The sequence below is a fragment of the Chelonia mydas genome, chromosome 4 (assembly GCF_015237465.2).
Source record: "Chelonia mydas isolate rCheMyd1 chromosome 4, rCheMyd1.pri.v2, whole genome shotgun sequence".
NCBI classification, from domain to species: Eukaryota; Metazoa; Chordata; order Testudines; family Cheloniidae; genus Chelonia; species Chelonia mydas.
This window is the reverse complement of record NC_057852.1, coordinates 31590947-31617503: the sequence shown is the minus strand read 5'-3', so window position 1 is coordinate 31617503 and position 26557 is coordinate 31590947. Positions and strand designations below refer to the sequence as shown.

Sequence of the window (26557 nt, the reverse complement as noted above, 5' to 3'; positions counted from 1 at the left end):
GCATTGGTCAGGACGTGGGACAAAGAACTAAAAATCGGGACAGTCCCAATTTTATCAGGACGTCTGGACACCCTAACCCTAACCCCCATTAATTTCCAAAAACTGTTAAAACAAAAAAATCTTAAACAAAAATTAATAGTCAAAATTAGAAAAAAATAAAAATCAAATTCTGCCAAGCCTATCTATAATAGACCCCTACAATGATATCACCCCTGGTTTTTATCCCCCTTTTATGTTTACTAGAGGCTTTCAAATGGTCTGCCTTTCAACCCTCTTTCCGGACCTCATGGTTTTCTCAAGACTTTTTATAAACTGCCTTCACTTCTATGGTTAATTACTGTTATTAACAAGTATACTGACTAATAGAAGATTCTTGCATTACCTGCTAACTGTTTTGCATGACCTGCAGCCTCCGAGCTGGCTTGTTTATGGCGTGCTGCGGCAGACTTATCTTTTTCAGTTTTGCTAGAGCTATTCTCCAATGAGGAAAGCTTTTCTGCTGCTGCCTTCTTGGCTTCTAACTTCTTTTGCCTGCATGTCTTAACAGGCTCTGCCAGCATCCTTACTTTGCGCCTAAACGAGCTGAGGACTTGGATGCTGCCATTCTTCTTTTTCTGTTCCTGGCCTTCAGTACTTCCAAACTCATCCACATCAGAGACTTTGTATAATGGGAGTACATGCAGCTGCTCATCTTCTGGCATTTGGCCAGTTTCACGATTGTCTTCTCTGGTTAGTGTGCACACCTGTCCGAAAGGTATGGTAGAAAAACTATCAAAAATTTGCATTACGCTGTCAACTCAGATAACTCTATAATGGCAAGTAGCTGGCCAGTAACATCAGGTTGCAAGGCTCATGACATAACAGATGTAATGCCAAATAGAGCATCCAATGTGGGGATCAACTGAATGCAAACCCCCTGCCCCCCTTTTTTTGTGTGTGTAGAAAATTTTGGTAAGCTTTAACTTTTTTTTTTTTGCTTCTAGATTCAGCATCCAACTCTCTCTCTCCCGCCCCCCACCTTGGCAATATTAAGGGACACTTTATATAAAATGCCTATTTTCCTCACATTCCATATTCCGCCTGGAAGTAAGCAGGATAGCCACGTGTTCCCAAAAATTAAGTGAATTCTTTGGCCAATGATTCCATGGTCAGGGAACTGAAATGCTAGGCTCCCTGGAACTCTACAGCCAGCAAGATTTTTTCTTAGGTGTGACACGATAGCTACATATTGGCAATGCTGTTTAGTATAAAAAAAATCCCATGACATGACATATACTTTCAAAGACCACCCTAAAATTCCAAGGGCAGCGTAACAGTATGGCAGACTCTAGGGCCTTGTACTGGATGCAGGTTCCTTCACTGCGTCAACCGCACGTTAGATGTTTGAATGCCAGATACAGATTCAAGGAACTGCTGCAGAGACATAGCAGTAGGCACATCTTGTGAACTCCATCCAGGATATAAGAGATGATAGGGGTATCTCTCAAAAGGAATGAGAAACTGCAAGACAGAAAGATCTGCAGGAAAACCAGCCAGTCTTGGGGAGAAAACTCAGGCAGAAGTGTATATTTTGTTAATGTTGTTTTGAAGAAAGTCAAGCCCCAGGAAGGGTGTAAGTTTAGACTTTGTAAAATATTTGGAGGTTCTGCTCAGACCATGGTGGGAATAGCACCTGCTTACAGGCACTGATGCACTTACTTCAAATTACAGCAAGCTAGTCTCGATTTTTTTGCATATTTTCACTGACAGCATGCAGTAGATAGAAGTAAGTCATAAACTCTCCTATTCGATGAAGCCAGCTAGTCTTGCTCAGTTATTTTTTTCAGTGTCGAGTTTTGGAGAGTAGCAGAGTTTTGTGGGACAAGAGCAAGGGTTTTATTTAGTACTGGCCAAAGAACAGAAATTATGTTTGAGAGGATTTTGACATTTGTTTTTATTCTGATTTGAAATTAAACATGAACATTTTGAATTTTCTGCAAAATAAATTTGAGGGGAAAAAAAAATCTTTCCAGCTCAAAATGCTTTGGTTATAATATAATATGAAATAAAGTTGAAATTTATAATGTAATACAGAATTTTAAAAATTCAAAGCGAAAAGTCATTTTGAAAGGAAAAATCACAATATTTTACTCCAAAAATGTCAAAATGGGAAGTTTTAGCATCATCGTAAATCCCATCCCCCTTTTTTCTCCGAAATGGAATTTTGGCAAAATCAACATGATTTCACGAACTGTTTCAATTTCAGACTACATTTTCCAGTGGAAAACTGTTCCACTGAAGTTTTTCAGCCAAATCTATTTTAGATCTTTCTCTAAAGTCTGATTTAAATAAAAAATCCTGTCGGGATTGCACATTTTAGCTCCAGCTACTGATGAACGACTCTTCTTTTAGCAGTTAGCTTTATGTGCAAACTTAATAGAAATATAGATAATGAATTAAATATGAGAAATCAGTGCTGAAACAAGGCAGCTTTATGCAGCACTGACTTACCAATGTACTCCCATTCTGCATATTGTGCAAGTCTCTGTGAGCATGAGCACAAAAATCCAGGCAGGCAGTGACCCCTGAGAATGGACGACCTTCTTTTAAACCAAGACGGCACTCTGGCGCTCTGTGTTCATACTCAATCTGGAAACAGAAGTCAAGTAATCACTGAAACTTATCTGGACAGCCCATTACACGGAATTACTACTGAATACCTTAGCCTCCTAATATGTTGGCAATGGCAGAATATAGTTCTTAGAGGTGAACAATTCCAAGAAATTACGGTAATAAAAATGGGAATACAAGCTCCTCTTTCTTTTCTTGCTACTCAGTTCCACGTTGCCTTCCATTGTTCAAGCGCCATGCTTCTGCCATTATCATATTTGTGTATTTAGCTGACAGTACTTCTCCTTCAAGATTACTTTTCATTTTCCTGCCATTGTCCAGTTTCTTCAGATGATAAAATACAGTATATAGTTTGAATGTCTGGCATGTTGTTAAGTTATAAACACAGGCTCAGAAATATTGAACTACCTAGGAAGAGTGCATTTCCTTGGAAAACTGACTTTCAGTGGGCTGAATGGAGAAGAAGTCAGTGCAGAATTTGACCATTAGATTGTAATTTCTTGGTACATTGACAGCCTTTCACTATATTTGATATAACACAAGCATGATGGTGCTCAAAAATAGATAACGGATAATCAGCACAATATTTTCTATTGTGTTTTCATTACTAATTTTGTGAAATGTTCACACTGAAACCAAAAGTCACACACAATTCTTGGTTTCACATTTTATTAGAAAGTTAGAAGTTCTCAAAAACTTGGCGAAGATTCATGAACCTTTCAGGCGAACATGGGCCCTATTTTGAGTAAATGTATGGATTGGCATTAAAATGTGAAATTTGAGGTTTGGCTTCCACACCAGGAAGAACCTGGCTAGTTTGGTGATTATTTTTATTTTTAATTTGAGATATTTATTTCATTCAAATCTGAAAATCAAAGCAAAGCTTGAGAGATGTGAACCCGTGCAATCTGAAACAAGAGACCGTGGTTGGATTCAAATCTGGATTAGAGTGAGGTTAGGGTTCTGGTTCAAGGCCAATACAAAGACAGGGATCATGTTCAGATTCCATGGGGCTGAAGGTGCATGAGATGTTCTTGTAGAATTTCTGCGGGATCTAAATTGGAAAATCCAATAATGGATTTGCCCTGGAACCAAACATGTTGAGACAGGTTTAGATTGGAGTAAATCAGGGAAATCGAACATCTGTCAACTTAGCCAGTGAATAATGCTGAATCTGGAAACCTTAAGGACCTTATCAATCACAGGAGCAAAGCTTTTGCTAGAGTGTTAAACGCTATATAATGTATTGAGTGAGCAGGATTTAGTCTAAGTAAGAGCAATAATGGCACAAACTGTAAACAATTACTTACAGCAAAGAACATGCACTGGCAAAGTAAAGCAAAGATCAGATTATTTTAGTGACTTTGCCAACTCCTTTTGACCTACCTGGTTGTTATATGCGTCTGGTGCAAGTTTCTTGTAGGTAGGTGCCATTAGAGTTGATAGATTTTGCAAATTGGACTCTAGCTTTTCTTCCTGTTATCAGATGAAATCATTTTAACATATCATCTAACCACCTACATTACTATACATGCAATCTACCATCTTTAGAAGCTACCGGACACTGTGATACCACAGAGATGACTGATATAAATGCCTAATATGCATTGTAAATGCCTTGTAATTCTTGCTGAGAAAACAGCCCCTATAAATTTCAGTTATAGTGATCCTTTTTACTGTTATTAAAAGCACAACGTATGTCCAGAAATGAGCTTCTATGATCCTTATGAGGAAGCATCATATAATGCTCATCTGATTTATAAGAAAAGATGTACCTACTATGTAAAGGTTCAACCCAAGCACGAAATAACTAGTTATTACAGTTTTTTCTGGAAAAAAAATTTCCCCTTTAAAAACCTTGAGAGGGAAAAAAGAAAAGAAAAGAAAAAATAACAGACTGCCCAATCAGCATCAATTTAATCCATCTAATTTGAGAGTTTTACATACTGAAATCATAACACTTCAACACAATGAAATTCTCTCTCCATGTAGCAACTTAAAATTATTGGAATACTTCAGATTGAAAAAATGACAGTTTTTGAGCAATCAAGAGTTGTGGGTGTGGCTAGTGTAGAGCAATTTGGGATACAAATGACCACTTACTTTTTGTTTTTAACAGAGATACAATCTTTCAAAATGAAAGGCTCTTAAAAACATGAAGTGCTCTAATAAATTTAAGTTGCTCCACTAATTTCTCATGCCCAGAATCCTAATTTCAGATCTGTTTCTTAAATTAAAAATACAGGCCTCATTGCAAATGTTTAAAAAGAGCAGCAGATTTACACAGAGAAATGTAATCATTTCTGGAATTTGTTCATGAAAGCATGTGAAAAACTATGAAAAATCCATCAGTTTTGGCATGCACTAATTTGGTTAAAAAAGTTTGACCTGCCAGTTTCAATTTGAGTTCTGGGTTCACAGGAACCCAAAATCACAGTATGACATTATCAAAAACCTTTCACTGTCCCTTTTTTTAGTTGCTACTGAAACCTGGAATCATTATGTTGCTTTCCTTTCCAGCCTACAAGTTACAACTCATAAAATGTCACTTCTTCTTTGAGTCTTTGTGTAGATCCCACGTGTGATGCGTATCACGCTCTCTTTGTTGCCCTCTCATCAAGCATAGGTATTTTATAATAGAGGGAAAAAGAGGGTCAAAGGTTACAACTGTCTCAGAGATGCTAACATTTTTAATAGAATATCAAATGTGCTAACATAATCCACAGGCCATGGGATGCCTGCTAGATGTAGGCATAAAAATGTCACATGAACAGATGGTTTAAAAAAAAGTTTTAAAAAATTCCATAAAAAATGTTATCAAAATTCTTGCCTTTTTCATAAAAATTTTGAGAATCCAAAAAATCTGACCAGCTCTCTAATTACATAAGTCACTGATGACATGTCTGAAATGCTAAATGTTATGGGTTTTGCATAAAATGCCCCAAGCTTTTAGTATGTTATGTGGCCCCATCCATCACAGTGGACAAGCTCCATCGTAAGGGACACATTTGCACTTGTATGTGCCAAAAAAGTGAGCCAGCCAATCAGAGAGTAAAACCCTCCACAGAAAGGCAGCCCATTAACAATTAGCAGGCCTGTTAGCTGAGGGTATCTAGAACCCACTGGAGTTGGAACTTCGAAGTCAACTTGTTCCCCAGCTACAGGCACGGCTGCTGAGCTCCGTGACATGCTTTGATATGATCAGCATGCAGTTCTGGGTCCAGTACTTACAGCATCTTAGAGGCCACTCTGGAAACCTTTCCTACACTGTCGGCGAGGCAGCAGCATCCACTGAATGAGTCCTCCCAGTCCTTTCATTCTGTCACTCCTACTGTATCTCTCAGCTCCCTCATACTGTCTCCATGCAATTTAGTCCAGCTCGGAGCTGCAAAAAGTTATATGCCTCAACCGAGTACATCCTGTATTCTGCCATTGTGGAAACTGCAAGTGCAAAGCTTGTCTGTGGGCCTAATATAGCCACAACTGTTCTGGGTGTGCCCTTTCTTGCTCTTTCACAAAACCTGCATATATCATTTTATGTCTCATGGTTTTGACCTGCTGCCAGCATTTTGGCAGTCAATTAAGCTGGCTCAGTGGCTGGGGTAAATCCATTTTGACTGACACTGACTTAATTTCCCTATGTGGGTGGATTTCAAATGGCCCTGTGTCTACTTTACCTCAGCTCCACAAGAACAACAGAAACATTTTATATAATGAGGCAAACTTCACTTTAAAATTAACACCAACCTCTTTTGGATCATCCCCCAGCAGCTTAAACTTCCTTGGGACCTTGCTTCTGGCAAACTTGCACCCATTGTAGTACATGCTCCAGGAGCAACCAAAGGAAAAAGAAGCACCACAAGTCTCAGGGTCCAGCCCTTGACATGCACAAGTCCGTCTAAGAAATAAGAGAAACATTTATGTGGCTATCAACAGCATGTAGAGCCGTACATGGGTAAAAGTCTGCATGCTTAAAATTCATGCAATACATGTAAACCATGTACATGTTCATGTATATGGGGATAGAGTTCTTTTGTGTGGCATTTCTCCTTATTTGCCCACCATCAGTGCAGGATTTCCGCTTCTTTTTGGCTTTCTGTGCTTGAATAGCCTGGCCCAGGTTTCAGCCCCGTAAGATAAAGCTTTGTTGAATAAATGGTCTTTTGACTTTCTAGGGAAAATGAGTTAACTCACTGCTGTTTGCCAACTGGGATAGGACTAAGTTCCTGAAACAAAGCCATGCCCATGTTACCAAAAAGAGAGAACAGAATATTTGTAATTAAGTAAGCCTTGTTCTGAAAGCAGTTTCTTTCTGTGTATAGCCATCAAAGGGAGAAAAGGGAGAAAGAGGAAAAGGAGTGTGCCCTTTCTTGCTCTTTCACAAAACCTGCATATATCATTTCCTAGCTGTAAAATAGTTGACTCAAACAAAGATGTTACCAATCATTAAATATTTTTACAGACTATCAAGGTTTTGTTAGCCAGTGCTTCTCTGTTTAGATGAAGCCTTGAGAGAATTTGTGCTCAGTTGTCAAATTTTTTGGGGGTGATGGGAGATTTAAAATGAACTGTCATTAAAAACTGTAGCTACACAACTTAATTCTATATAGAAATCATACAGCTAGTTCTCTTTGTGCACTCCCATGAGCCTAGATGGAAAAGCTCATATATTGAATGTCTGTTTTATATTGAGATTTTTGTAATTGTGAGTGCCGAAAGAGGTCTTCATTGACTTTAATGAAGCTCAATTTGTCTCCCCCACAAGGACAGTAGGGTTTCAAAATCTCAAAAGTAGCTTGCTTTTGAGAGAAGTTTCTTCGAGCCCTAAATACGTAACTTGAACTGTCTAATTTTAAAAGCGGTATATGTACACATCTTGCAGCTTCTGAACTAAAATCCTCCCCCCCGCCATGACTTCACTGGTATTACATGGGGATGAAATCCAACACAGAATTTGTCCTACTGGATCTAGATAAACTTTTGTGAGTCAAATTCTGCTCTCAATCAGACAAGGGCAAGTACAGTTCCCACTGAAGTAATAAGCCCTGTCGTGTTCTCATTTACACCAGCCTAAATGAAGAGTAACTCCAGTGAGGTTAATAGTGACACCAGTGTAAAACCAGTGAGAGGAAAATTAGATCCAAGATGTAAGTAGAGCTTGTGTTTGTTTTTGGCTGTAGCTTGATTGCATACTCAAGGGAAAGGAGAATATGATTTGTTTCACTTACTCTTCATTCAGAGCACACCGTCGGTTTGTGAGTGTGCCATACTTCCTTAGAGTGTCGGTGAGTTCAGAATACAGCTTGTCTGCCAGACTCAGGGAAATCCCCTCCCATACCAGGATAAGGATCACTATCACTGCAGTTTCACAGGTATGGCCAGCTCGTTCCCGCACCAAGCAAAGCAGCTTTTCTTCGTCACTACTTCTACGAACTACCTGCATGTACGGCAACACCATCCCCCCCGCCCCCCCAAAAAGCATTTCTTAGTGAGAAGCAAGAGAACATGAAACCTCAACAGTCATGGTAAAAAGTTACATTTGCCAATATACGTTTTCCCCCTTGATGCTTCTGACACACAGATTCTTGCCTCTATTGAGTAATACACTGATAAGGGCCAGGATAATTCCCTTCTGTTTCCTGAAACACAGGGCGGGTCTAGATGAGATAGATACTGTCTGAAGAGCACAGAAGAACTGGGGTAGGTGCAATGACACCTTTGCAGAATATCTCCTTTATTCTCTGAGAAAACAGAAATGTGTCCAGGATGGAATTATGGCAGAAAGGACTATTGCTGTAGTAGAGGGGGCAGGAAAAGCTAGATACTCCCCATGGTGTTTCCCTCTGCAGAGATGGCAGCAGATATTTGTACCCAAATAAATCCTCCTTAAAGCAATGGTGATTAATTTAGGTCTCTCTTCTGCAAGAGCCACACAGATTCGGGGAAGAGACTAGAAAAGCTTCACAGAGGAGCTTGCCCTCATTTCTCTCCCCTGATTCCTGCTGTGCCCAGATGATAAACTGCAAACTTGAGGTCAGCCTCCGTGTTTTGCGACCTCATGTGCCCCTATTATTAATTTTCATGTATAAACATTATGGCAGCATGCACACAGTGGCAGGTGAAGTTCAAACAAAGTAGGAAGACAGGTCTGCCTCTCAGTGCCCATATGACTGTGGGTATTTCTACAAGAGGGTACAGTCTGGCATACCAAAAGACTATAATTAAAAAGGCATCAATTTGTCCTCATCTTGTCTCCTACCAAGCAACCCAAAGTACTCAGGCTGCCAGAGCAGACCAAAGAGCGTGCTGGCCTCTGCTGATCAGTGTGCGTATTCAAAACATTGTACTAGTGCTGTTGCACCTCTTAATTATTTCTACGCTAAATGTAACAGTAAGAAGAGTGTCTAACATTCTGGATCTTATATCTAAAAGAATGCATCTTCCTTTTCATAACTCTAGGCCAAGTTTTGCTTTCACTCACATGCATGCAACTCAGCTGAAGGAACTGCACAGGTGTGAGGGCAAAAACTGGCTCAGAGTGGGCAACTGGGCAGCCTGAGATATTGTTGGTACTTAGCTGTTTTAATTCTACTTCAACCAAAATAAATACATGTGTCATTCCCCTTTACTTACATGAATGATCAAACTGAAGTAGATTATTAAGGACATGTAGACATCACTCTTACCCATTTAGCAATAGGACATCCCTGAGAACTTTTGCCTTCTTTTCCAGTATAGATGACCCTCTCAATCCTTATAGCTTTACCCTTCTGTCCAAATCTTAAACGAACAAACAAAAAAATACAATAAGCAGCTGAATTTGAATGTGGTCTGCACAAATACTTAAAGTTTGAGCACATTTCTGAGTCTTATCTTAAGAAATAAACTCTTAGCTCTAAGCAAGAAGGGATGAATCATAATGTTTCAGTCTTATTCATATCAGTACAATAATATGTTGCGATGGTGAAAGAGGCCATTTTGTAAAATGTATTTAGTCGGTCATAAAAGTGTAAAAATTGTCCATCTGTGCTAGGGTGCCCAGGTATCCTGATTTTATAGGGACAGTCCCGATATTTGGAACTTTGTCTTATACAGGCGCCTATTACCCCCCCACCCTGTCCCGATTTTTCACACTTGCTATCTGGTCACCCTAATCTGTGCTAAATTTTTAAAACCAGATAGCTCCTTTCTATAGTGAATTTGCTGTATTTGATCATTTGGAAACACACATTTGACAGATATTTTAACTGTAGGTAGTTGGTCATTTTTTAAGTTGTCATGGAATAGTTGGGATGTAATAGTTACATTCAACTCACTTTCTATACTGATTTCTGCTTTAGACACAGCGTAAGTCAGCAAAAAGACATGAATCATTTATTTTAAGACATACTCATTATAGATTATCATCCATTCTGAGTTACCTGTTGCATTTAGTTAATAAGTATGGATAAGAATTATGCCTGCCTTCTATACCTAAGCAGGGTTATAGGAAGTACTAAAATAATACCTTTGATAATGTGTCTGTAAACCTTTGCAGATTTGGAGATCTGGTTTGATTCTCACTTATCTTGGTGTAAATCAGGAGTAATTACATTTTGGAGTGGAATCTGGTCCAAAGTTGTGAGTGTGTATGAACCAAAGGCAGTAGCATACACCCCAAAGGGGACTTAGTCAGCCCTCCATGCCCCCCCCTCCCACTCCCATGCACCAGCTGGCAGTTTGAGGCCTGTGCTAGGCAGAACAATTACTGCATCTATAAAAGAACTATGAGATCTGTTGTCATTTCTAAACACACTCCCCCTTCTGTGTCCCCCAGAGGCATTTACCGAAGGCCATTGCTGCTGTTGTGGTGCCCTTCTGCACAACACAATAGCGTACCAAAGTTGAAACAGCCCACTTAGTTGCAAATTTGAACAGCTCTCAGTAAATGCAACATCATGGTTCCAACAGTAACATTAACTTAGCCACATTTCACAACTGGGCCAAATTCTGTTTTCAGGTGCATTTGTGCAACTCCGTTGTGTTGTAGGGACATAAATGAAGGTAGCATTTGGCTCAGATCACAGTCTACTATATATATAATAGTCTAACCAGTAATAGAAAGCATTACACATATCGTGTGGCCAAGGTAACTGCTTCTGGAACGTTCAGTTTGGCTTTTCTTATTTGTGTGTTTAAATTAAATACAAATGTTTGTATTTAATTTTCTTCATCAGTAAAGGAAGGGGGAAAAGGAAGAATTCCCAATCATGTTGGACTACACGTCTGCTAAAGGCAATTATTAGATCACCTTTTTCCTAGTTAAAGGCTGAGATGTGAATGTACAGCTGTTTTTTTTTAAAAAATTAACCATGTGCAAAAGTTGTAATTCTTTATAAAATCATTTTTCCTATCAATTAGCTAATCAGGTTGCACTGAAATTTGTTTCTATAATATTATTCTCACTCTTCTGACATCTTTCCTTAAGTTGCAAAATAGGAGCTGATAGTTTTGAGTTATGTGAGCACTGTAGAGGGTGGATGAGAGAAAAGATAAACACACATTCCCATGGATTCATGCAACACATTTGTTGTCGCATAACTAGAAATTCCAGACCTAGCTTGTTTTGTAGATCTAAACACTTAAAAATAAAGCCAAGTGTGTTGAAAGCCAGTTCAGTAATGTCAACGCTATATTTATTTAAACTCAGTAATTGCATACATGTGTTTTAGAATATTTGTATAGGTATTTCAGGGTGTGTTTTAAAGGAAGGTTGACTTAGGGATGTAGTATTAGCTTAGAGAGCCAAATAGCTTTGTAGTTCCTCAGCCATCTTGAACCACACAGCTCTTACAATATAAAAGACTCCCAGCCTGTTCAAGTAATTTTTGAGCTTTTCTGGTGAAGCCAGCTGAGAGTATGAAGGCTGTCACCCAAAATACCTCTAGATCTTCTCCTTATGCCAAAACAGCAGAAATTAAATGCAAACAAGTGAATACAATAAGCTGTGAAATCAAGCCCTCAAAAGTCAAAAAGTTTGAAAAATTAAGGTTTCTTCTATAACACTGCCAAAGTCTCATACGGAGGATTTTCTGTTTTACTGATTAAATATAAATATTAAGGCCTAAATGGAAGAAGTAAAGCCCTGAGCTGGGAATGCTGTGCAGTTACAAACATACTGCATCCCAGGTGTGGCCTGTACCACCTTCTAAAGTGCGTGCTCCCCTGCACAGTGAGGAGTGTGGGATATGGTCCACCCACCCTCTCAAGCTGCCCTGCAGTGGCTCAAGAGCGTGAGTACTAACCACAGGGCAGACTGTCAGGGAACAGGGCTCAAACCCCAAATTGGTTGTGAGCTCCTCACTCAGATTTCACCAACTAATTATCAAGTGTGAACTCCTCAAGCACTATAACAGCCTTAACATGGAGTCACAGACAGTCCAGTTGGGTACTCCGATCTGTCTTGCCACCCAGGTAAGCCTGCCCTTGTGACAGATGAACCCGTACACCAAAGATCACAGCAATATTCAGGTTACCCCCAGTCCTAAAAGACTGGTCACTTACCCCAGATCAGTTGCACTTTATATCTCACACCAAAGAAAATGCTTGTAGCCAATCTTATAATAAACTATCTACAGATTTATTAACAAGGAAAAGGAAACAGAGTTGTTTACAAGGTTAAAGCAGGTAAACATATATACACACAAATGAGTTCGAATCTTAAGTTTCAAAAAGTAATAGAAGCTTCTGTAATAAACGATCTCTAGATGTCCTTTAGAGCTAACCCAGGCTAAGCACTGGAGATCTTTTTGCTTATGCACAGTCCAAGCAGCATAAAGATACGTTTCAGAGTAACAGCTGTGTTAGTCTGTATTCGCAAAAAGAAAAGGAGTACTTGTGGCACCTTAGAGACTAACCAATTTATTTGAGCATGAGCTTTCGTGAGCTACAGCTCACTTCACGAAAGCTCATGCTCAAATAAATTGGTTAGTCTCTAAGGTGCCACAAGTACTCCTTTTCTTTTTGCATAAAGATACGGTTCCTTCTTGTTAGGGGTTTTTGTTTCTTTCCCCACTTGTGCTTTGAGTTGCAAACTCAGCTGATGGGAAGAATAAACTTGGATGTCCTTACTGGTCCTCTCTCCAGGGTTTGGGGTAGGAATCAGGTTGGGTGATGGTGTGTACATTTCTAAAATCCAAACAAAATCTCATGATTTATACCTTTTAGATACCACCACAATAGGAGACCCCGGGGCTTTTTGATTTAGTGATCACTCCCACGTCTACAATGCTCTACAATTCCTCCTGAATTTGTCTTTGCATTTCACTGTTAGCATAGGCTCTGCTAGGAGCAGGGCAGGGTGCTGTAATTACAATAGAATGCATTATTTTTTAAATTAAACCTGGGAGGTTGGAAAATGAATGCCCCTGCCTGTGGTATTTCAAGAGAGCCAATATCTCCTGCTTTTGGCTGGGTTCAAACCCCCTCAAATCTCAGTGCTCTCCAGAGTAGTCTCTTCCTTCTCTCCTTGACCAAATCCATTAAAGGCAAAGAAAATGTTCCCTCAGAAGTATAACAAATTGTATTCATCGCCATCTCTCTGTCATGGTAACCCTTCAAACTATTGACATGTACCGTTTGCACAGCTCCCCTGCCACGGGGTTTCATTACATCAGAAGTGACCTCATTCCCTCTCTCTTTTACCTCGAAAGGTCCCTCCCAGCAATCTTGCATCTTGTTTTTCCTCACTGGAATCAATACCAAGTCACCTATATCAAAAGACTTTCTCCAGCATGCCTGTCATACCAAGCTTTCTGAGACACCTGACTCTTTTCACGGTTCTGATGCACTAAGTCCATCATAGCCATTAAACTGTCTTTAGAACGAGTGTCATACTCCCCTACAGGCTTTCCTAACTCCTCTGTACTACCCTGCCAGAGCCTTGAATTAAATCTAGAGCATGAGTGTCTCTTGTAAAGGAGATCAAAGAGGGAGAACCATGTAGACTCTTGGGGTACACAAACAACAAACAAAGGAGCAAACACCTCAGCCATTCTCTTGCTGGGTACCACACATCCTCATCATAGACTTCAATATCCTTCTGAATCTTTCTACCAGCACATTTGTTTCTGGATGATTGTGGTGGCCTTTATATGCCTCACTCCACACAACTCCTGTAACTTTCTGAAAACTACAAGCATGGAATTTGCAACACAATTTGACAAGATTTCCCTGGGAAAACCTACCCTGCTATAATTGGTCATTAGGGCAGTAGCCACAGTTTCCGCTTGCACATTAGATAGAGCTCTCACTTCAGGGTACCTGGTGGCAGAATCCACCATAGCCAGTATATATTTCTTTCCATTCCTGGAGAGTCCATTTAATCTCTTATGCTTCTGATATATGACACAACTCTTACAGTACTTTTTTTTTTTTTTTTTTTTTTTTACTGTCTCACACATGTGAGGCCAATAAAAATTCTGTTGGAGCCTATCACAGGTTCTCTTCACCCCTAAGTGTCCAGCAAAGGGGCAATCAGGAACTACCTGCAGCCACACTGTCCTGTACTTATCAAACACAAACGCCTGCTTGCAAACTTCACCACGGTGCCTCTTTTTCCTTATGGAAGCCTCCCTATACAACAAACCTTCTTCTGGAAAAAATCTACCCTTTCCTTCCCCAGTCAGGGTATTATTCTGAGCTGCACTCCTCTCCTGGTGCAGGGAAAGATCAACATGTTGAGCCTCAATAAATTCCTTTTGCGTTTCACTTAAGTTAAGAGCAGACTCTGGCAAAGCCATGGAATCTCCAAACCCTTTTTCTGGGGACAGACTGTTACCCTCAGTCCTTTATAAGCTGTGAGTATTTCCCTCCCACTGGCAGCCCACCATAGACAAGCCAGGTGAAGTACAGCTATACTCTTTCTCGCTGCAAGTTCTGACATTAACCTGCTTAGACATGGCTAAGGTATCACTACCTATTACAACATCAGTGGGAAGTAGATTCCGAATGCCCACAATAATATCTCCTTTAAAATCCTCAAATTTGAGGTAACCTTGGCCAAAGGTACAGAATATTCAGCCAAAGCTAATATATTTAAACTCTTATCGGGAAGTCTGTCTTCCTCCCTTACCAAACTTTCCTTGACCAAAGTGAGGGCTGTGTGTCCCTCCAGCCCTTACAATCTAAGCCATTGCCCTTTAGCATTTTAAATAAATTCTTCACAACCTTCCTAAGGTTCAGTCCTAATATAGTTCATGACTGACACTGTCAAACATTCTGAGGTTTCTATACTTCAACTGATAGGTCTCAGGGGTAATCTTAAATCTTTTCAATACATTTTCTTTCTATTTTGGATACCCCATGGCATCACCCTCCTTCATATCATTAAAAACTTGTCTGGCTTTCCCAGTTAATCTAGTTAAGAGGAAAGACATCTGTTTCTCTGCTGGGATATAGTGCATCCCACATAGTCCCTCAAAGGTGGACAGGAACTCTTCTGTACAGTCAGTTTCTTTATAAGTTGGGTGGACTTTCTCCCATTCCCTCCCATGGTGGGGTGTACTCACTACATGGAGAAGCTCTTTTTACTGCTCCAGTATTTTGAGCAGCATTGCTTGAACTTCCATCAGATTCTAGTGGGCTCTCTCTTCTGCTGCCTTGGCCTCCCTCATCGGCAGTTCTGCTATCAGTCTCTGGTGCTTGCGTTCTTCCTGGGCTCTCAGGTCAGTTGGACCAGTTCCTCTGTGGCATCTCGGGTAGGAGGGTCCTAGGGCTCCACCACCTCTTCTTCCCCTGGTGCCTGGTCAAAACTTATGAGCAAAGTTCTCAGCTCCTGAAGCGGGGCCTTCTGTTTATAGGATAGTCCACTCTCCAAATGTAACTGTTCAAGTTCTTTTCTCACAAGACCATCATATGACTGGTTCACTCATTGTGTCTATTCTTCATCTTTTAGAACTCAGTATCAATTTAAAACTTTTAGTATTGCTGGGGTTAAGATCGATAACCTTAATTGACCTGTGGTATATAACTCCTGTCACGACTATTCCAGTGTCAAGCTGCCCTGCAGTGGCTCAAGAGCATGAGTACCAATCTCAGGGGAGACTGTTAGGAAGCAGGGCACGAACCCCAAATTGGTTGTGAGTTCCTTACTCAGGTGCATGCTCCGCTGCACAGTGAGGAGTGTGGGATATGGTCCACCCACCCTATCAAGCTGCCCTGCAGTGGCTCAAGAGTGTGAGTACTAACCACAGGGCAGACTGTTAGGGAACAGGGCTCAAACCCCAAATTGGTTGTGAGCTCCTTACTCAGATTGCACCAACCAATTATCAAGTGTGAATTCCTCAGGCACCGTGAGAGTCTTAATATGGAGTTACAGACAGTCCCATTGGGTACTCCGATCTGTCTTGCCACCCAGGTGAGCTGCCTTTCTGACAGATGGTCCCTTACACCAGAGATCACAGCAATATTCAGGAAAAAGAAAAGGAGGACTTGTGGCACCTTAGAGACTAACAAATTTATTTGAGCATAAGCTTTTGTGAGCTACAGCTCACTTCATCGGATGCATTCAGAGGAAATTACAGTGGGAAGATTTATATACATATAGAGTAACGAGAGTGATCAGGTAAGGTGAGCTATTACCAGCAGGAGAGCGGAGAGGAAAAAACCTTTTGTAGTGATAATCAAGGTGGCCCATTTCCAGCAGTTGACAAGAACATCTGAGGAAAAACGTGGCGGGGGGAGGGAAATAAACGTGGGGAAATAGTTTTACTTTGTGTAATGACACATCCACTCCCAGTCTTTATTCAAGCCTAAGTTAATTGTATCCAGTTTGCAAATTAATTCCAATTCAGCAGTCTCTCGTTGGAGTCTGTTTCTGAAGTTTTTTTATTGAAGAATTGCCACTTTTAGGTCTGTAATCGAGTGACCAAAGAGATTGAAGTGTTCTCCGACTGGTTTTTGAATGTTATAATTCTTGACATCTGATTTGTGTCCATTTATTCTTTTACGTAGAGACTGTCCAGTTTGGCCAATGTACATGGCAGAAGGGCATTGCTGGCACATGATGGCATATATCACATTGGTAGATGTGCAGGTGAACGAGCCTCCGATAGTGTGGCTGATGTGATTAGGCCCTATGATGGTGTCTCCTGAATAGATATGTCGACACAGTTGGCAACGGGCTTTGTTGTAAGGATAGGTTTCTGGGTTAGTGGTTCTGTTGTGTGGTTGCTGGTGAGTATTTGCTTCAGGTTGGGGGGCTGTCTGTAAGCAAGGACTGGCCTGTCTCCCAAGATCCTTGAGTGATGGGTCATCCTTCAGGATAGGTTGTAGATCCTTGATGATGAGTTGGAGAGGTTTTAGTTGGGGGCTGAAGGTGATGGCTAGTGGCGTTCTGTTATTTTCTTTGTTGGGCCTGTCCTATAGTAGGTGACTTCTGGGTACTCTTTTGGCTCTGTCAATCTGTTTCTTCACTTCAGCAGGTGGGTATTGTAGTTGTAAGAACGCTGATAGAGATCTTGTAGGTGTTTGTCTCTGTCTGAGGGGTTGGAGCAAATGCGGTTGTACCGTAGAGCTTGGCTGCAGACAATGGATCGTGTGGTGTGGTCTGGATGAAAGCTGGAGGCATGGAGGTAGGCATAGTGGTCAGTAGGTTTCCGGTGTAGGGTGGTGTTTATGTGACCATCGCTTATTAGCACCGTAGTGTCCAGGAAGTGGATCTCTTGTGTGGACTGGTCCAGGCTGAGGTTGATGGTGGGATGGAAATTGTTGAAATCATGGTGGAATTCCTCAAGGGCTTTTTTTCATGGGTCCAGATGATGAAGATTTCATCAATGTCGCGCAAGTAGAGTAGGGGCATAAGGGGACGAGAGCTACGAAGCGTTGTTCTAAGTCAGCCATAAAAATGTCGGCATACTGTGGGGCCATGCGGGTACCTATAGCAGTGCCGCTGATTTGAAGGTATACATTGTCCCCAAATGTGAAATAGTTATGGGTGAGGACAAAGTCACAAAGTTCAGCCATCAGGCTTTCTGTGACATTATTGGGGATACTGTTCCTGATGGCTTGTAGTCCATCTTTGTGTGGAATGTTGGTGTAGAGGGCTTCTACATCCATAGTGGCTAGGATGGTGTTTTCAGGAAGATCACCGATGGACTGTAGTTTCCTCAGGAAGTCAGTGGTGTCTCGAAGATAGCTGGGAGTGCTGGTAGCGTAGGGCCTGAGGATGGAGTCTACATAGCCAGACAATCCTGCTGACAGGGTGCCAATGCCTGAGATGATGGGGCATCCAGGATTTCCAGGTTTATGGATCTTGGGTAGCAGATAGAATACCCCGGGTTGGGGTTCCAGGGGTGTGTCTGTGTGGATTTGTTCCTGTGCTTTTTCAGGGAGTTTCTTGAGCAAATGCTGTAGTTTCTTTTGGTAACTCTCAGTGGGATCAGAGGGTAATGGCATGTAGAAAGTGGTGTTGGAGAGCTGCCTAGCAGCCTCTTGTTCATATTCCGACCTATTCATGACGACGACAGCACCTCCTTTGTCAGCCTTTTTGATTATGATGTCAGAGTTGTTTCTGAGGCTGTGGATGGCATTGTGTTCTGCACGGCTGAGGTTATGGGGCAAGTGATGCTGCTTTTCCACAATTTCAGCCCGTGCACGTCGGCGGAAGCACTCTATGTAGAAGTCCAGTCTGTTGTTTCGACCTTCAGGAGGAGTCCACCCAGAATCCTTCTTTTTGTAGTCTTGGTAGGAAGGTCTCTGTGGATTAGTATGTTGTTCAGAAGTGTGTTGGAAATATTCCTTGAGTTGGAGACGTCGAAAATAGGATTCTAGGTCACCACAGAACTGTATCGTGTTCGAGGGGGTGGAGGGGCAGAAGGAGAGGCCCCGAGATAGGACAGATTCTTCTGCTGGGCTAAGAGTATAGTTGGATAGATTAACAATATTGCTGGGTGGGTTAAGGGAACCACTGTTGTGGCCCCTTGTGGCATGTAGTAGTTTAGATAGTTTAGTGTCCTTTTTCTTTTGTAGAGAAGCAAAGTGTGTGTTGTAAATGGCTTGTCTAGTTTTTGTAAAGTCCAGGTTATTCCTAGTCCCAAATGACCAGTCACTTACCCCAGATCAATCTCAATTTAGATCTTACACCAAAGACAACGCTTGTAGCCAATCCTACTGTAAACTGTCTAAAAATTTATTAAATAGGAAAGGAAACAAGAAAGTAATTTACAAGGTTAAAGCACATAAACATATATAGACACAAGTAAGTTCCAATCTTAACTTTCAAAAAACAATAGAAGCTTCTATAATAAACAAACTTTAGATGTCTTTTAAGGCTAACCCAGACTAAGCACTGGGGATCTGTTTCTTATGCCCAGTAATCCTTGTCCTCCAGAATCCAAGCATAATAAAGATACAGTTCCTTCTTGTAAGGGGTTTTTATTCTCTTCCCCCCTTGCCCTTTCAGCTGCAAACTCAGCTGATGGGAGGCATTCACCTGGATGTCTCATCTTCATTGGGAGGAACAGACTACAAAGTTTTTGTCCTCTTTAAATGTTCCACAGTAGTTTGTCTGGTGTTGAGAGGCCTTCCTTTGTGCCAGGACATAACACCTTCTGTTGGAGATCAGCACTTTACATTAGTTAACGTCTCTCTCCTGTCCGGTGATATACACAATCACAGAGGCTTATAATGCAATGCTCAAATATTACCTTACAATATGGGACCCTGATGTTATAATTAATGATGATTAATGCATGGAGAAACTTATAAGCATTCAATACAGTCTAAACAGTAATCACATTTTTATAATTCTAATACCTATTTTAACAATACTAACACACCGGTGAGCCAAACTGATGTCAGCTATGTATTTGCCAGTTTTCAAGTGAGGCCTGGGACTGTGCCATGAGCTGGCACTTGGCCAGCCAGCATCACACTCCCTTGTTAGAGTTGCTAACGCTGCTTACCATGCTAGCCAGAAGCACTTGGGCTAGTGCAAGGTCTGCAGCTGGGGCCAGCCCTGCACGGGAGTCGCAGGGGAAAGAAGCTCCTTATACTGTACCACTCCCCTGTGCACCTGCTAGCTTCAATCTGGCCCCAATAGATCAGGTCCAAATCCTGCAGTTCTTACTCAAGCAAACTCCAAATAGCCTGGGTATGGAGTAAGTAAAAACACAGACCCAGCAGAGTGAGGACCTCAGGATTTGGCACATAGTGTCTATGCATGCCATGTAATATATGGGCTGTGCAATATGGCAGTTTTCAAGTGGCAGGAGAACCTTACTGTTTGCTGGAGGTCTCCGATTTAACACCTTATTAATGTTAGCAGTGTTTTATATTTATATAATATGTAAATGATCCACATATCTATATGACTATTATATGCATATCCTAAGCATTTGTTTTGCTGGTAATCTGGAGAATGCTAGTAATGTAGTATCTTGTGATACACAATTTATTCTAGCAATCTGAACAATACTGTCTTCATATAATGGAAGGGGGGATGTTTTGCTAAAGAATTGCTTATTGAGTTTCAGGACCAAATCTTACTTTGCTCCCATTATTGTAATTGAACACATTGCAGGAGGAAAGTGAGTAGGATTAAGCCATTTGAAGTCTTTTTGTAGATAACATTTTGCTTGAAGTTTGCTTTTCGGTGCTCTCATCCCTCCATCTTCTTCCTATCTTGGCATGTGCATCCCCCACTGTGAATACCATAGCCAACACTCTTGCTTGGCAGGCTTATGAATACTTGTCCCCGCTTCGGTTTGCTGGCATCTGTCTCAAAGTGGGCAGCCTGTGCCAGCCAGCAGACTATTAGCCCTGTCAAATATTGTGACTCTCTGGTGAATAGCACAGTACGTAAAGCCGGCAACACTGGAGTAGCTAAGCCTACAAATAATTACTCCATTTGCAATTGTTTACTTCTTTATGTGCAAAGCCTGGAAAAATTCTGACATACACAAAAGGATAAATGTTAATCTGTCCTGTTCCTTTGTGCTAATTACCTTTCTTCCATGATTTCTCTAATAGCTGCCACATTAGGACCGGCTCCTAGATGGGTATAGAAAGGACCTTCATCTTTTTCAATAATTTGCTCTGTTTAAAATAAAATAAAGGTTATTGCCTTAAAGCGTAATTATTTAATATAAGAAATTGCGTTGCAAAGCTTGCCCACAGCTGGCCAGGTAGGACCCTGTTATGAATTTTTGGGGGCCAAACTTTCACACATACTTGTCTAAAGTAGGCCCACAAATTATGCCCAAGTGTATTTGCAAACCATGAATTTACACATGTATAATGGGTGACAGTGTGTGCAAGTAGATATTGCACCCCATTGTCCCTTTTGCAAGCACAAATGCTTGTTTTATATTTGCAGTTACAGTGAAATTAAAAATTAGCATTTCCCAGTAGTTACTGAACAGTGATTTCTCACCCCCGTATTTAGAAGGGAGGATTTTTGTGGTCACATTGGCAAACATCACTTCGGGGGCTATCACGTATCTGTTTTTTGCATGTATGTGTAACTTATATACCTAAGGCTTGAAAATGTGGCCCCTAAAGTTAAACACAGCTTGAGTGGAGAGTGGACTCTCCTTGTTGAGTTCACAATTGCTGTATTAGGTGAAAAAGGGGTGGGGAAGACTGGGGCAAAGCTGAGATGAATGCTAGATGTTGAAGAAAAGCCTCTTTGTGCCAAATACATTGAAGAAATTGTCTTAATATATCCATTATGTGAAAATGCAGGGTGACCATCTCAGTAAGTATCAGTGACAAGTTAAAACTACAAATGCAGAGAGTTTTGATTTCCCCATTTCATTTCTACAAGGTTTCTCAAAGTGTGGCAAGGAGAAACAAGAAACCAACTTCCAGTTTTGTATTTCTCCTTGCAGTATGGTAATGCACTACTTTTTCCCTTCGCCCCCATGTCAATTTTCCTGAGATTCAACTCAAAACATTTTAGAAGGGGGAAAAGATCAACTTTGCTTTTGTAGAGAACTATATTTTTAACTTTATACCCTGGGGCAGGCTCTGAGTGTGTGTGTATATAAATCAGGGAGGTCACAACAAAGCTATTTGTCTTCACAATGAAGAACTGTACATTTTGTCTCAATCCAACACAGCAGAGAATCATCTCTCCAGAAAAATGACTTCAAAATGTGCCCATAGTAAGAGGCAGAGTGGAGACTCATTTCGCCAAACAAAACAGAGTGTGGCAGAATGAAAAGGAGGAGCATACCAGCTATTACACTTATGCTCTCCCTACAGTTCCAGTCTTGCTCTGTGCAGAGTGGGAGGTGAGCCATGGTCTTGCCCCTTTGCTGCCTCTTGGAGGAGAGCAGAGAAGGAGCAGTCACTGTGCTTCCTAAAGCACAGTGACTGAAGTTCTGGTTGGCCCTGACACTGGTCATTACCAGGGGAGTGGAAGGGAAGAAAGGAAGAAGGCACCTATGTAAAGGGTCATGCAAAAATCCAACCCTCTGTTTTCAATCAGCCCTTACTCAGTCAAACTCTCAGTAATTTGACTGTGTATCTGAGTAAAAATGGAGTAAGGATCTCAGGTTTTGGCCCCAAGACATCTTTCATACAAACAGTATCTCCAACCTTGACTTAAATAATACTGCATCAAATTAAATTGTGAATCTGATCTTTTTATCAGATGTGTTTGCATAATATATGCCTGCTTCTGAAGGAGACTGGATACAAAGAGATAAACAGACTGAAGAATCTACTTTATATTAGATTTGTATGCCATACATTAATGTGCTAGCACACAAACCAGACAGCTTTGTTACAAACATACGGTGGAGTTCTATTTTTAATGTAAAAACTAGTGTTGCTGGAAAGAAACTGAAACTCTCCCTTGCTAATGGCTGGCATTCTCAAAAATCAACCCAAAATAAAACCAAACAAAAAAACAAACCAAACAAAACCCCCAACCACTCTGAAAGCTACCTTCCTAATTGTGAATTAACAATGTATTTTTAGTACATTTCTTGCCACTTACCAACACAACTGCATGATGGGAAATCATATTGGGTTTTGACAGGTGTGTCCAATAAATTTTTTACAGGAGTATCCAATAACTTTGAAGGGGACTCTAAAAAATTATTTAGGACAGATCCAGCTGGTCTTTTAGTTGGGGTTTTTTCAGCAGAAGGAATTGCTTGTTGATCTAAGGTGGAAGTGTGGCTGTCAAATTCTGCAGCAATAGAATTTCTTGATAGGATAGTGATAGGACCTGCGGTTTCGACCTTCACATGCTTAGGTGATTTGATAGTAAGAGCTTTGTGATCAAACAGTGATTTGACCTGAATCTGTTTCAGCTGCTGTTCCATTGTCTCAATGATACTCTTTTGCTGCATGTTCTCACAACTGAAGTGCTGATTCTCTTGTTTAATTGTTTTTTTCCATGTTTTGTTTTCCAGATGTCCAGTTGATAGATGCATGCAGATATTAGACTTTGAGCCAGCCTCAACTTTTATAGGCTTGCGCGTCACACTGGGACAAATTTCAGGTTTGGGTTGTTGGTGTATTTGCTGCTCTTGCTTTTGTAAGAGATGCCACCTGAGAGCAGCATGATTTTGAAAATCCTTGTGGGGTTGAGCCTGAAGGTAACACCCTCTCTGATCTTGTGGGAGAGTTTGTTGGCTGTGTGGTAAGTACCTTTGCTGAATCGGTGGAGCTTGCTGGCTGGACATACCTTGTTTCAAATTCCCACCACATCCCTCTGGTTGTTGGAGTGGTCGCTGTATAACTGAAGCTTGTTGAGATTGTTGCTCTTGTTCTTGAAAGCAATGATGCACCTCTTGCTTTGGGGTCATACTATTTGGATAATATTGCATATGTTGCAAGTCCTGCATTTTGTTTATTCCGAAGAGTTCAGCATTTATGATGTTTTCCTTCTTCTCAGAAACCAAGTGCATACGGCCAGGATGCTGCAGATTAGTATTTGTTTTCAGAATCTGATTGTAAAGGGAAGTTTTACTGTTGCTACTTTGCTCCTGCTCTGGTCCAAGCTGAGGGTTATGCGGGAACTCAGTTGGTTTTATATACTTATTTTCGCTTTGAAAACATTCTTCTAGTTTAAGCTGACTGTAGGATGCCCCATCTATTTGCTGTTCATTGTTACTTTGGGAATGGGAAAAGGTCTGAGACAGTTCTTCGCTTTTCCTTTGCAGGGTTTGCTGGTGGTGGTGGTTTGGGGTTAACTGTGGACTGCGTGACAGTTGTGTTTGCTGCGCCTGTTTTTGCAACATCTGTTGTAAAATGTTTGAATGTAAGAATGGTTCATTCTCTGTTGTCTGGGGAGTCAAGTGCTGCTGTTTTAACAGGGCCCCCAAAGGCTGCTCAGTTTGTTGTTCTTGTCTTGCTTGGAAATGAAGCTGCTGTGTATGGTGTTGCTGCACATAGGACTTCACCAGAGAATTCCTCTTTGTGAGCTGTGGCTGGGGAGAGTGCTTTTGGAACTGCCGCTGCTGGTCAGCTATAGGATGGACTTGCAGTTGTGCTGCCTCGCTTTTGTACAGTTGAGGCATTTGTTCCTGTTGTATTATTTTCTGGCTATGGGGCTGTCCTGAAGGCTCTTTTAATGCATCGGGATTCCCAGTATACTGGTTTAAATGCATCTGTTCCATTGGATTTGGCTGGAACTGGAGAATTGACCTCAATAAAGCCTCATTGGGCTTCTGTGGGGAATCTCTATGGTGAAAATGAGTGGAAATCAATTCTATCCAACCAGGTTTTGGATAATGATGTGGCTGCTGTTTCACTTGGTCTTTTCCTTTCTCAGGAGGCATCTCGTGTTCTTTTTGTCCCAAGTGCTGCTGATAGTGTTGCTGCAACTCTCCGTTGTTCCCAACTACCTGCAGATCTTGGATGTGTGGTTCTGATGATGGCTTTATTTCTTCTGTGTGTTGCTGAATGGAGGTCATCATGGTAGCTGGCAGATCACTTTCACTGCCATCCTGTTGTGACACCTCCGGCTTCTGTGGAAGCTTTTGTTGAGAGTTAGGTTGTTGCTGGGCAAGGCCAGGACTCCTGGACATCAGTTCTTCCTGCTGCCCTTCATTCTTCACTTCTCTAGGAAGAGTTTCAACATTTCTGTTGTCATAGGGGTGATGTCCTTCTGTAACCCCAAGGGACAGAGTGCTGTTCATTTCTGGAGCTGGGGGAGGAACAGAAGCAGGAGGAGGAGTGAAGGAATCCTTATTGGACATTGAGTTGTGTTTAAACAAAGCACCATTTTTTTCTGCTTGCTCTGAAATCCCCTCCAGGCTATTGTTGTGAGATTGCAGATTACTGCTGGAACTTAGAGAGAGATCTTGGTTGGGTGCCCGCCCCATATTTCCATGAACACTACTGTTTCCTGTGGGTAACTGATGTGTATCATAGCCTGGGTTTTGTTGCTGTAGCTGTAGTTCCGATTTCTGAAGTGAATAGCTACCTGGTAATACAGGTGGTTTACTGGAGTCTTCCGTATTGTAGACCTCAGTAGCCACTACAGCTGGCACTTGAGGCAGCTCAGAGTTTGAGGTCTGTGGGGAAATGATCTGCCCTGAGGTATGGGATGAATGTGTTGTCTCATAGGACAACACATTAGTAGCCTGACTGTTAATGGCATTTATGTGAGATGTGTTTTTCTGCATTGCAATGGAAACATGGTCTGGATAATATTGAGACAGTGTTTTTTCTAGGAGTTCACCATGCATGTTTTCCATGGAAGAGGCAGAAACTGTAGCACCATTAGGCATTGGCACTGCCTTGTTCTTAAGTAGTAAGACAATGTTCTTGTTGTGGCAATTAATGTTTTCCCTCTCTTGCTCATTCTGAATCTGGAGATCTTCAGGATTTTCTGAACCATCACAGTTGTATCTTGAAGACTGTATAAAATCAGAAGCTGCATTTTCTTGTCCAGTAAAACTCTCAGATTCCTTCTCATTGCATGAATTGGAGACAGTTGGTTTTTCATTGTTTTCCCCTGGCTCATCTTTTTCACCATTTCCCTCTTCATCTCGTTTAATTTTCTTGTTCTGATGAAGGCCATATAGAGAAGGCTCACTAAAAGTGCGTTTTATCCCACCATTTTGCATATACTTGGAATACACTCTCTTTTCCTGTAGGAGGTCAGGGCTGGTACGGTTATTTGGGTTTCCCTTCACATGAGGTATTCCATAGCTGTTCTTAAAAAGTAGCCACTTATGGTCACCATTTACTTCAGCATGGGTTCTCTCTGTTAATGGACTTCCATTCTGCAGCTTCACTGACAAAGGCTCCACCTGGGAAACATGAGAAGGATGTGGTATTAAAAATGGGCTCAATCTATTGCCATCAACATGGTTGGTTCTATCCTGTTCCATCTGGCCTGCTCCAGGGCCATCCACAAGGCTGCCCTTTTAACGTATCTGAAAGAGAAAAAGGGAGGGAAAAGGGTCTAAGTTTAGTTTTATTCGATACACATCAAATCACTGACCAGACACAATATTTGAGCATCTGCCCTCCTATCTATGCACAGCATCCCAAGTTACAGTGGTCTCTCCCGTTTGATTGGTCTCTTAATCAAACTAATGTTTTCTCAGGGTGTTTTCAATAGCATTGGACTTATAAAGTGTCATTTGGTATTATAAAGTGTCATTTTTTCATGCTGCCGTCTGATGTATTTTTAATAAATTAAAGGTGAAGCCTGAACTGAAACAATATCAGATTGGGCATGAACATGTGAAGCTGATGGTGGTATGCAAGCAGAGTGAAACTGCACCAGACAGACCCGCTTTTAAAATGGTGCAGAAAAAATGCTTGGTTTGTTAACTTGAAACCATTATGCCTTATAGCAACATACTGTCTTAGTTCATATTTTAATTTGACACGCTTTCTGAAGTTCAGCACGTGATTAGTTCAAGTGTGTTTTCAAACTTGATAAGAACATTTTCAGCACTAAGTTCCTAACAACGGATGCATAGGTGAGAAACTC

At 41.1% G+C, this 26557-nt stretch overlaps 1 protein-coding gene across 2 annotated transcripts in view; it reads right to left on the bottom strand.

The window, feature by feature from the left end:
• Nucleotides 1-25990, bottom strand: part of TET2 (tet methylcytosine dioxygenase 2) — a 34272-nt gene extending 8282 nt beyond the window's left edge. The window contains exons 1-8 of one of the 2 annotated variants that reach the window (XM_007054389.4): nucleotides 22595-25990; nucleotides 20595-20685; nucleotides 9297-9390; nucleotides 7839-8047; nucleotides 6358-6508; nucleotides 3997-4086; nucleotides 2491-2628; nucleotides 383-743 (exon numbers count right to left, since the gene is read on the bottom strand). In XM_007054389.4, the coding sequence (XP_007054451.2) occupies nucleotides 383-743; nucleotides 2491-2628; nucleotides 3997-4086; nucleotides 6358-6508; nucleotides 7839-8047; nucleotides 9297-9390; nucleotides 20595-20685; nucleotides 22595-25946 (4486 nt within the window). In that variant the 5' untranslated portion in view covers nucleotides 25947-25990. The remainder of the gene's footprint in view (nucleotides 1-382; nucleotides 744-2490; nucleotides 2629-3996; nucleotides 4087-6357; nucleotides 6509-7838; nucleotides 8048-9296; nucleotides 9391-20594; nucleotides 20686-22594) is intronic. The other variant, XM_037896986.2, reaches the window with a different exon arrangement.
• Between the last annotated feature and the right edge of the window lie 567 nt (nucleotides 25991-26557).